Raw genomic sequence first — 11,791 nt, 5'->3', positions numbered from 1 at the left:
TCCAGTTTGAGATGAGAAGCAGAGGACTTCTTGTTCTGTTCTATAAAAGAAGGGACTTTTTAACAAAAGTAACAACAAACGTAAAATGTTAGAACATTTCTATTTTTAGGCCAGAACTGAAAAGTGTTTGATAAATTCTAATCCTAATAAAATCAGTTCAACCTGAAATCTCTTTCTGATCACAGTGAAAAAACGGTTCCCAGGTTTTTCTGTTGTGCTGATGTTTGGGTCTGTGTCTGGGTTCAGGTCCCGCTCCGGGACAACTGGCGGGGGCAGCGCGGACCCCTGAACATGAACCACTACGCCAACAAGAAGAGCGCAGCAGAGAGCATGCTGGACGTGGCTCTGCTGATGGCCAACGCCTCGCAGCTGAAGGCCGTGCTGGAGCAGGGCCCGGACTTCAGCTTCTACCTGCCCCTCATCGTTCTCATCAGCCTCTCGCTCATCCTGCAGATCTTGGTGGGAGTCATGCTCATCTTTATAGGTTTGTTTCAGACGCTTCGTTTACATTTAAACATCGAGTTGTGCTGGTGGAGATCCTCTGTCGTTCAGGACAGGATCAACACAAAGAAAAGGTTCAAAGCTGAGTTCTAAGCTTCATAGACCTGCATGAGAGGCCTGGTTAGTTGTTAGATTTATGTCTTGTTTGATTGGATATTTTGTGACTGATTAACCGAGTCTTTATCTTATATCTTGTGATCAGTCTGAGTCATTTACTTTAAACAGCGGGGGTGTCAAACTCATTTTCATTGAGGGCCACATGAGTGTTATGGTGGCCCACGAAGGGCCACTTGTAATGAACTTTGATGTTTCATGTTTAACTTTGACTAAACAGTGTTTTAACCAAGTAGGGGTCTCTGCGGACGAGTGGGCATGTCACAAGGAAAGGCGATTCTAAAGCAAAACACCTGATTTGACGGACTTTGTTAAAGGGACACACATGACTGGACAAGCAAAAAAGGGGCGTTACTGTATGGCACCACTTTTTCTGGAGAACCCTACTTGGGTCACATTTCTCCTGGTTGACCTTAGTGTTGGGGTCAGGGTCAGGCTGTAAAGAGATCAAGCAGGATCTAAGGATACCGTCATGTAGGCCTCGTAGCCCACAGTGTTTATGGTTTAGACACACCCACTCTTGTGACACGCCCACTTTGATTCCGCAGATAACCCCTTCTCGTTTTAACACATGCTCTTTTAAACACTGATAAGAACTAAGTGTATAGCTGATTAAATCTGAAATAAACACCAACTCAAATATTTAGGTCCCCTAATTCTAAAGCACTAATGCACTGAAATGTTTAGTAAAAGTTTATTCTAAAGCACTAATGCACTGAAATGTTTAGTAAAAGTTAATTCTAAAGCACTAAAAGAACCCAGTCAAGCCATGAACACTCTTCAGGGTCAACATGAGTCACATATTACCATGTTGCTCTCTTAAGACTTATCATTGACATTCCACAGCCTTATTTGAGTTCATTTATTGTCACCTGGTGGATAAGTGACACACATATGAACAAAATGTGTGACAGTTTTCACCCTCAGCTGATAACATTAACATTGATCAATAACATTTAAAGACCTCAGTTAGTGCTTCTAAATTTAGCCCATAAATTTAGCAAATGCTAATCCACTAATAAATTTTAAAATTAGCCAAAACCCTAAAGCACTAATCAGGAAATTAGTTCCCCTATTAGTGCTTTAGTTCTTTTTTGTTAGTTGTTTTTACGTCTATTGGCTGTACAACAAATTGCCCCTCGGGGATAATAAAGATTCTTGAACTTGAACTTTAGGGGAACTGTGCCCACCGCTGAAAATGTTTTACTCGTGTTTTATCGAGTCAGTTTTAACATTTTCTTTTATTTGTTGGTTTGAGTCACTTCCCCTGAAAAAAAAAAGCACAGACTAAGCAGCACTGGAATGATGTGTGTAAAAATGAAGTCTGGCAGAGCTCCCCCAGCTCTACAGAACCAACTAAAGCCGTCCTCGCTGACCCAACTCACCCTCGTCTTCACCATTACAGGCTGTAGCCCTCTGCTCTTAGATTCATGGGGWTTAAACGTAACACAAACAGGTATAAATGTTCATTTATCCCCTTTAGTGTCGGCCTCATTAATAATTTAAGATACGCTCAAATAAACTGTGGTGGTATATGATTGTACTGTGTGCTGTATGGATGTTGTACTTGGTGTACTTTTGCTCTTACTGTTTGCAAAAATAACTGCACCACAATAAAGTTCATCTAATCTAATCTAAAATGAAAAACAAATGACCAAAAAGAACACAAACCGCGAAGCCTTTTGTGCCAAACAAGAAAGAACAACTTTAAACAGATGGTTTWAGGTTTCTTACAGCACAGCTATGGGTTTGACTCAGTTTCACTCCTTCCTGCGTTTGATCGGGARGTTTCTCCTGTGAGGCAGGAAACTAAAGGACTTCACCGTGAGGGCCGAGTACTTCCAGGTTAATCTACATGTGAATCCAAACACTAAAGGCCCTGTCACACTATAACGTTTATGAAACTTTTTTGATGTCTAAATTACTATATTTCATCAGTTTCTTAGCATTACAGTATGCACAAATGGCTAAAAGAGACTTCCAGTTAGTTTTTTTAATTCAATCTTTAACGTSYATGTCTTTAAAATTTTTGTAACTTAGCATAAGCTGTTTTAGCTATAGTGTGACAGTCAGTGAATCAGCCGATTCACTGAGATCTGGAGCGGCTCAGAAAGCTCAGGGTTAAATGAAGGAGACATGAATAAATGAAAATTACTGGATGGAATCAGTCTTATTCTGAAAACTGGTTTCACTGAGGCCAGTTTGTTGCTGCATATGATGAATGAAACTTAAAAAAAAAAGTTATCTGTGTAAATAAAAACATACAGAAACTGCAAACCCTGACCGTTTCTGCAGGAATGTTTGATTAAAAATTCTTCACACAAATCACTGAATCCAACATTCTGGATGTTTGCCATCGAATATTTTCATGTGAAGACTAAACTGTTTCAGAATTATGAGTGAAAGTTTTGAAACACCACGTGCTGCTGTTTAGGAAGAGTGGCAGCTAATTCAGCAGGATTTTTGTTGTTGTTGTTGTTGTTGTTGTTGTTGTTGTTTTAGTGAGACAGTGCCAGACAACATTTCCATGTGTTCACTTAACAGGATGCTAAACTGCCCTTCCTGTACTCCAGACCCATTGAACATATTCTGTGTAAATAAAAAGAAATACATGAAACTCTGAAGCATTAGGCAGCTAAAATGACAGCATATTAAAACAGGAAGATGTTTTTAGACAAACATTAGTTTTCTTTGTTTTGAACCTTTGAAGAGGTTGGAATAGAATTAATGCATAATTGAATTTTTCAAGTTGAATTTAAAAACTAGCAGCAAAAATAGCTTTTTTTTCCAAGAGAGCTTTTAAGTTTGAACGATTAATAATATTTGTTCTTTTTTTTAACACAGAATCTTAATTGGAATACAATTTCTATGACAAACTTTAAAATTAATCACAAATATATAGACAAATACTGACTGACTGAAGTGTTAGAATTAGGACTATCCTCTCCCCTCACACTGGTCTGATGGGCCCCCTCCTGCCCGCTGGCTGTTTTCTTATCTTATCCTAACAGAAAAATTTTTATTGTGGAAGAGTGAGTGGTGCTTATTTAAGACTGAAGAGGGAAGTGTTGGCCTCTGCTCTCAGCTGCTTCCAATTTTCACCCCCTCTGTTTGCTATTAGATGGATGTAGTCTCAGGAGAATGAACACAACTGATAGCGTGTAAAACAACACTTATTTTCTGTTTAAAACAAACCCATATGCTCCATTCACAGATCGGTGAGCCACGTGATTTCTCACCGGATCAGGAAGATAAATATTCACTAAGTGGCAGAGTTATAAGACACTAATATCTTTTTATTTTTTTTTTTCCATAAAACCTTCAGGAAACGTTAACTAAAATATGAGGAAACTCCTTGCTGCCCTCTTGTGGGGGAAGTATGTCACTACATCTGGTTCTGAACATATTAAGGACTGCTTTTGTTTCTTTCCCAGTGAAGTGGAATCTAAACGATGAAAGCACACACTACAAGCTGAACATCCTGGAGAACATGGCCACAGCTTTTGTCTTCGTCATCGTTGTAGTCAACGTCTTCATCACAGCCTTCGGCGTACAGCGGCCTYACCCGGGACCCTCGGCTCCTTCTTGATGTGATGCTGGTCTACTGCCACAGTTATCAGCCAGACTTATTTACCAAACAGGATGGTCGTGTTATTTATGGTCCTCCTCACCATGGACCTGAAAAGGTGTTTTGTTTTTATTTCCTCAACAGTTTTTTTTTTTTTGTGTGTTTTTTTGTTTTGTTTTTACCTCTCGTCATGCTCAGGTTACTGATGCAAACAAAAAATGGCCTTTATGAAACAAAAATCAGGAAGACCCTACTGTTTAAATATTTTTTTTTTAAAAAAAGCACTGTGACCGCTTCCTGAAAAGAAACTTTCTGCTGTTATTTTGAAAGTTTTTTGTTAGTTCATATATTTTGTAACAGAACGTACTCCACATGAAGTCTTCCTCTCCTGCATGATGCTTTACTTTGTACAGCAGCTTTACAGTGGAGTTAATGTATGTTTACAGTGCTTTAAATATTCATTAAATGAAGTGGACCTTGTTTTTTTAATAGCTATGCAACATGCAATATTTAAATTGATTTTTATGTATATTACTAAATGTCTGTCTGTATTATCTGTTTGTGTATTCACTTTTTGTAAGAGAAGAGCTCTTAGCTTTAATTATACACTCTTGGACAGTCACCGTTAGTGATATTTTTAAATAAAACTATGAAACCAAATTGTCACCCATGTTTTTTATTTTAATTTTCAAAAACTAAAGAACTTGGCACTTGTAGGATATTTCTAAAGAACAAAGCTCACAACAAAGCATGACAAACCCAATTGTTGTATTACCAAAAACAAAAATTCATCATTCCACCTTTAGAATATAATAATAAAAAAGAGACAGGAACAAGAAAATAAAAGCGTTGTGTAACTTAAAAATTGCACTTCATTTTGAAGCCATCCACTCTATAAAGTTGTTTACAAACTACTTAAATATTATCCAAATTTAATTCAATGCAAATTATTTACTTACAAACTTTAAGTAAAATAGATGTCGCAAAATCTTTTTTTAAGAGGCACATTTGGTTTTAGCCAAAAGCTACAGCTTATATCTAGTTCAGAATACAATGTTTATCACTAATTGGCATAAAAATATACAATCTATGTTAAAAAAAAAAAAACAGGCTTCTGTACCTCAGATGTAAGTATATATACTCCAGAAATCCTGTGAGTTTTACTATCACAAGTGAATTCAGGCCAGCAGGAAAAATAAAAATGTTCCATCCTGCCAAGAGGAAACAAAGGCAAGGAAACATGAGGAGGCATGTTTCCGTTTTTTTTTTTTTTTTTTTTTTTTTTTTTAGCAACACGCTGAAAACAGGAAGCATGGTTTGAGACACTCACAACGTCAGAGAAGGCGTCTTCAAGAAAGGTTTTAGGTATTTAAAAAATTTGGTTAGAGATGCCARGAAGTAGGTGGCAGTGCCTTAACCGTATGTGTGTTGCTGGCCTCAGGGACCAATTCCATCCTTGTCAAGGGGAGTGCTAACCTTCTCTCCTTTCATACAACACACACCGACTGCCCAGATATCCGGTATATAAAGACCCAAATACGCCGATCGGTCTCAGTCCTGGTTCAGATTATACATTATTTACGATTTAAAAAAAATAGTAATTTTGTTTATTTTAGTTTAAGTTCGTCGGCTCACCCGAAACGTATGTTATTTCACCTTTTATTAAATTATTTGTACTTTTTTACTTGTAAACATCCACACCCACAATGCACTGCGACCCGAAAACGGCATTTCATTAGTTAAAAAGTATCACGTGATATCTAAAACCACTCAAAACGTTTAAATTTAGCTTTTCACACAAAATATCGTTTAGGTTTGTACTGATAATTAATCTGAGTTTTACTTTCCTTTGTTCCTCCTTTAAATATGAGCTGCAGAATTTATTAAAACGCTTAAAAATATTTATATAGTTTGTCTTTTGTCCAGAAGATGGTGCTCATTGTACAAAATCAGGTTTATAACCTGSAGGTCCAGGCTTTAAAATATACAGCTGAGCTTCATAACTTTATTTTCAGTGTCTTATATAAACAATATTAATTAGTGTTAGCACAACACATTAAATAAAAATAATTCTAGCAACAACAGATAAATGCACTGATTATTTTGGGACTTATTGTGACTGCTTTGTTTTCTTCCCCTCATTTGGGTGTTCAAGACACTTGGCTTATTTACCCAATACAACACAAATAGAGCTTTCTTACTAAATGTTTTTGTATACAAATATTTACACAGTTAGAGGTTGTGCAAAACTTACTCCTGCCTCAAAACTATTTTCTCCCGTTAACCCGTTCAACAAAACATGAGAATAAAATAAATGAGCACAAGTGCCAAAATTGTGACTCTCTCATTTCAAGCTAAATGCAAAATAAAAGCTGCACTGTGCATATTTTACACTATGAGCAAAATCTATTGTGAGTACTTGAGAAGATACAGAATGCCTTAACAGTATCAGTAATTCTGAAGCACCAACTGTGAAGGAGTCACCCATTACTTCATGAGGCCTTCTTCCGAGTACCAAACAAGAACCTCCTGAGCTTTTTTTTTCAAGCCAAGAGCTGCCATCCCAAGGGCCCGGCTGCCTCCAGACACTTTAGATTCTAAAAGGAAAAAAACAAAACAATGACCAATACAAAGAAATCAGGTTTTTAAATTATATAAGCCAATAATGTAAAAACATATACAAGTATTTAAACATGTTGTTAGAAGAAATTGAACAACTTTTTACCGCTGTAGTAATAAAGAAAAGCCATTCCCAGGGCCAAGCTGAAACAGCCCAGGAAGAAGAAGGGGCCTGGAATTTGTGCAGAAATATTAAGGTCAGTATTTAGATTCAGCTTCTGTTAAAGCAATATACAGTACTACAACACTTGCAGTTTTAGACTGCTTACTTTTTGTCATACTGACAAAACAATGTTTGATTCTACTGTTTTAGATACTTAATTCAAATAAACACACTTTAAAATACTTTCAAACCTCAAGAAATATTTAAAATACCTAGATGGTTTTCTGAAAAACCTCAGAGGACTCTAAACCAATGAAACCTATTTTTGACACGACGTGAAACCCTGTGTTAAAAATGCACCATAAGCAGACCAAAAAAAAAAGTTCATGCCTCTGTCAGTGAGATAATTTACTGTCACATTACTCACCTCTTTCATTTAAATCATATTTCTGCTTATAAGCATGAGATAGCATGAGTGGATCCAAGGCATCTGAGACAAAGGATTAAAAAAATATGTATTAAAATCCAATAAATAATACATGCAAAACTTTGTTTCTGAAAGACACTAAGAAATAATCAACTTTTGAATGAGATGAAATTGTTGTTGTTTTGTTGTTGTTGTTTGGTGCTTACTTCTGAGGCGGAGCCGTGTGGGCAGGCTGTAGTACACCTCCTCCACATGAAGATGAAGAGCTCGGTAAAATTCCCTGCAGGCTTCCTCACCTTTCCCCTGCAGGTGGGTCAGGAGCTCGCCGAGGCGGACGCTCGTCGGTACGTCCAAATTTCTGAACTGTACAAACATCAGAAAGTTAACACGTGATAATAAGTCTGTGATTTGCAGGTTTGTCTGATATCGCCTTTGTATCTGTTAAAAAACACTATTTATGTCAAAGTGTTTTTTTTTTTCTTTTTGGATTTTGTTTACTGTCATCTGACCCCAGGACTTGAAGCCAAATAGGTAATAATGCTGAAATAATTCCATGTGCAAAGATGAAATAAAAACCCAATACACTAAGTGAGAAATCATGCCTGAAGGTACTTGTTTTGGTAATATTACTTTACAAATCTGCTGACTGTCTGACATTAACAATCTGAAGCAGAGTGACCAGCCGTCATTGAGAGCCTTTGCAAAACTGCTGCTGTAAATTTCTGCTGAAAACCAGCTTGTCCRCTGGCTGCACACCTGGCTGCAGACAGGCCACCTTCAAGTCCAGCTGGGTGCCTGAGCAGGACCCACCTTGGTGGCCTCTTTGTCTGTGAGGATCTGAGGGTGGATTCTGTTGAGCTGTAGGATGAGTTTGTCCACCAGCTCCGTGTCCAGTCTCTGCTCAGCTTTCAGGAAGGAGCTGTCCTCAGTCAGCTGCTCGTGGAAACTATCTGTCCGAGTTCAAGAACAAAAAAGTGAAAAATGTGCAGCAACTATGAGGACTGCACAGAACAGGCTCCGTTGTTATTACTTTAAATAGAAACGCGAAACAGGCATGAGCGTTATGGTTAGTCTAAAATCTATATATAAACTAAAATTACTAGGAAATAGTTTTTAGTAAGGCGCTTCTTTCTCCTGTCAAACTTTCCGATGGAGAACTTTTCAGGGAACCTTAATAATGACTTGAATGACATTTCACCGTCTTTGACAAGGCGAGGAAAGCTTTCAGGATGTTCCAGCGGAGGTAATGTTAAAATCATTATTAATAGAGGGGTTTATACACAATCTAAAATGATTCATTTGAAGTAAACGGAGAGTTACTTTGTATTTTCGGTAAAAATCGACACAAACCTCCCATTCTGGCGTCCCCTCGGTTGAGTTGATTTGGACGCGCCCCGTGACGRCATCACGTCGGTGCTGGTTGTACGTCATCTAGCTCCGATAAAGTCGCGACGCTTTTTTTTTTCTATTTGATAGATATTTCCACTAAAAAACAACTCTCTCTCTTAATTAAAGACCAAAATATTAGCTACATGTCAATGGATCAGTTACATAAAGGTGGATTTAACGAACTAAAATTACCTTAAAATATTCACAAAATCAAAAAGCTCTAGTATAATTTGAATCAACCACACAAATGTAGGCCCTTATTTAGTTTTGCAAAATTTAAAAATAGATTTGCTATAATTTAAATGGTTTTAAAAGTAGCAAGCAGTGTCATAAGTGTGGATTTAACGAACTAAAATTACCTTAAAATATTCACAAAATCAAAAAGCTCTAGTATAATTTGAATCAACCACACAAATGTAGGCCCTTATTTAGTTTTGCAAAATTTAAAAATAGATTTGCTATAATTTAAATGGTTTTAAAAGTAGCAAGCAATGTCATAAGTACATCAAATTATTTATCTAAATGGAAAAACAAATGTTTCAGGTTGGTGAAAATTTAAAAAGACCAGTAAATAAACAAATACACACATTTGACGTGTGGAAGTTAGATTTATTTCTTCGCCAGCATTAACTGGCTGTAGTAACGGGAGCCAACACATACTTTGCTAGTTTAARCACAGTTAAATTGCAACCAGACATCTAAATTCAAGCTCCCCTATTTTAACAAAACTGATAATGAGCCCTGTAGTCTGAGCAGAGACAAATAAATAGAATTGCAGTCGTAGCAAGATGACATAAAATGAATACTGTCACAAAGTACAAACATTTACTTTTTTCCTTTTTAAAACCTGTTTTGCAAATTGCACTTACACAYACAAAACACACGATGGCACTGCAGACATGTTGCTTTTAGACGTAAAATATAAAAGTTGTATTAAAAATTACTTTAAAACTTTCTGTATGAATAAACTTTATGAATACTAATAACATTTTGTTAACTTAAAAATCTTTAAATAGTTTAACATAAAAAAAATGCTCCTCAATCAAAGCACGCTTACTTTAGAGCCAACAAAAACCCTGCAGAGCTGTAATTTTGAAACAACTCTGCCAAGTTCAGTATAACCCACAGTTTACAAACCACTAACTTTGAGCTGCTGTAGGCTGCAGGATCAGAGTGGTAACGTTAAACATTTACATTTGTTGAAGAGAAGACAAAGTAAGCAAATATGTTATTTACTGAGCATTATTACTTAAATCTGATATATATCTGTTTGATTTTACCCTGCAAAACATATCTTTTGTTTTTTAAGGCTAACATAATACCTGACTGTGCTGCTATGAAATAAATTAAGGGAAGCAATATTTCGACATTTGAAATTGTGACAGAGAATCTCACAGCTAAGAGTTAAAAAAACACTGAAAATGTAAAACAAGCTTAATTTTTGAGAAATTATGAATAATCTATGAGCAGATATGTGATAATAAAAAGTGCTCGGTCATGGTAACAGGCATCACTAACATCCATCTTCATCCTTCCGCTGGTTCAGCTGTCGTCGCTCTGAAAAGTCCTGGAAGACAGACATTTTCCAGTCTTGCTGTTATAAAACTGGAAGGAATTTTATTTACTTYTTTTGGCATTTTTAATCAAGGTCCTTGGTGAATACTGGCTGGATATGTTCTGGTGTCTGTAATGATGGGATGGAAACCAGGAACACAGTGTAACTGTCACACTTCGATAGGCTCCCTTAAGGACACTTGGCTTCAGGGGTTCACTGCAAATGAAGACAAAAAAATGCAATCAAGTTTCCACTGTGTTGATGAGATAAGTTTAATATTTATTTATTTGAATAGTTTATGTAGTGTCATATATTTTTGTAGTTGGTRCAACATGCAGCATTTAAGCTCAGACACTCATGCAATTTGAGCTAAATTAAGCAGATTTYATTAGCGTAATCTACTTTTAGAAATTTAGTTGCAACAATTTACCTGATTTTAATTAGAGATCAGACATGGATTTAAAATTTATACAGACTAGAGTAAAGAACGGTAGTGTACATTTTATGCCGTTTTCAAGTCAAAAATTGTACAAGTAGTTCACAGAAATACAAATGAAAATGATTATATTGAAGACTAGGGGTGGGTAAAAATTCAATTCAGAAATGCATTAAAATATATATTTTTTCTAATTCAGTATCAATTCAGAAAATCTTCACATTCAATTCAATCCCCTGGCCAACCAATATGTTTTTATATTTGCACTCCATATTTAGAGCAAGCAGGTTTTCCCCTACATGTAATTGATCATGGCGCACCACCACGGCAAATATCATAGCCGCCACATAGGGCTGGGCGGTATGACCTCAAACTCATATCACGGTATAAACTGTACCCCTTCACAGTAACGGTATATATCGTGGTAGAAAATTATCATAAAAAGTAAAGATAATGTAATTTTTAGATTTTTTTTTTTTTGCAGAGAACTGTAATCTTAAATCAAACCCAGCATTTTTCCTTTAATATCTGCCTGCCAAACAATGAGCTTCCGCCTGCTATCAGCTGCTGCGTGCTCATCTTCATCATCAGAGCAGAAGCCGACTTTACATTGGCAAGATGGATTTATGACTGAACGAATGTCAACGTCTTTTTTAATCATCTCTGTGAGTAACAATACTTTAAAAAACAATTTTTTTCTCTGAAAATTGGATGTGAAAAACTACAGTTGTTAAAGCTTTGCTCTTCGCGACGTTCAGCGAGAGGAGAGGGCGGAAGAGATTATGATCCCGCGACACGACATAACTTTTCTACAGCGGGAGAGTTTGAGGATTTATCCTCTCTATACGCGTTTTAAAAAGCTAGAATTTCTTCATTATATTTCAAACTCCTGCTCAGTTGTCTCTGCACTCGCAGCCCTCTTGACACAGGTCCGATGACGTAACGACGATATGACGGTAGAGGGTAAATTTCTACCGTTGGCCAACTTCATACGTTTCTACTGCAGCCCTACCGCCACACTTTCAGAATAATTTTTTTTCTTTTTTTTTACAATAGGCCTATATTAGGCTAAAACAATG

General features: G+C 36.6%; 2 protein-coding genes across 2 annotated transcripts; one reads left to right on the top strand and one right to left on the bottom strand.

Annotated features, from left to right (window-relative positions):
* Positions 1-246: 246 nt before the first annotated feature.
* Positions 247-4,849, top strand: LOC106536218 (ninjurin-1; the record flags this gene model as incomplete). The annotated part of the gene is given in 2 exon segments (XM_014033428.1): positions 247-484; positions 4,050-4,849. Coding segments are annotated over 2 exon segments (393 nt in total), but the record flags the coding sequence as incomplete, so codon positions are not given.
* card19 (caspase recruitment domain family, member 19) lies at positions 4,844-8,725 on the bottom strand. Its single transcript, XM_014033427.1, has 6 exons — positions 8,683-8,725; positions 8,143-8,282; positions 7,539-7,695; positions 7,333-7,395; positions 6,909-6,974; positions 4,844-6,780 (listed from the first exon to the last, which is right to left on the bottom strand). Exons 1-6 carry the CDS (start codon positions 8,687-8,689, stop codon positions 6,671-6,673), a joined length of 543 nt encoding a protein of 180 aa, XP_013888881.1. The 5' UTR covers positions 8,690-8,725; the 3' UTR covers positions 4,844-6,670.
* Between the last annotated feature and the right edge of the window lie 3,066 nt (positions 8,726-11,791).

Source organism: Austrofundulus limnaeus, unplaced genomic scaffold (assembly GCF_001266775.1).
Source record: "Austrofundulus limnaeus strain Quisiro unplaced genomic scaffold, Austrofundulus_limnaeus-1.0 Scaffold1732, whole genome shotgun sequence".
Classification (NCBI taxonomy): domain Eukaryota; kingdom Metazoa; phylum Chordata; class Actinopteri; order Cyprinodontiformes; family Rivulidae; genus Austrofundulus; species Austrofundulus limnaeus.
Note: the sequence above shows the minus strand (reverse complement) of the source record. Positions and strands in the feature narration are given on the sequence as shown.

What these genes read in the sequence shown, in the direction of transcription:
- card19 (XM_014033427.1), bottom strand. An exon ending in CAGACAAAGAGGCCACCAAG is followed by an intron (nt 7,696 to 8,142) that starts GTGGGTCCTGCT and finishes ATGTTTGTACAG; the next exon opens with TTCAGAAATTTGGACGTACC. An exon ending in CACACGGCTCCGCCTCAGAA is followed by an intron (nt 7,396 to 7,538) that starts GTAAGCACCAAA and finishes CCTTTGTCTCAG; the next exon opens with ATGCCTTGGATCCACTCATG.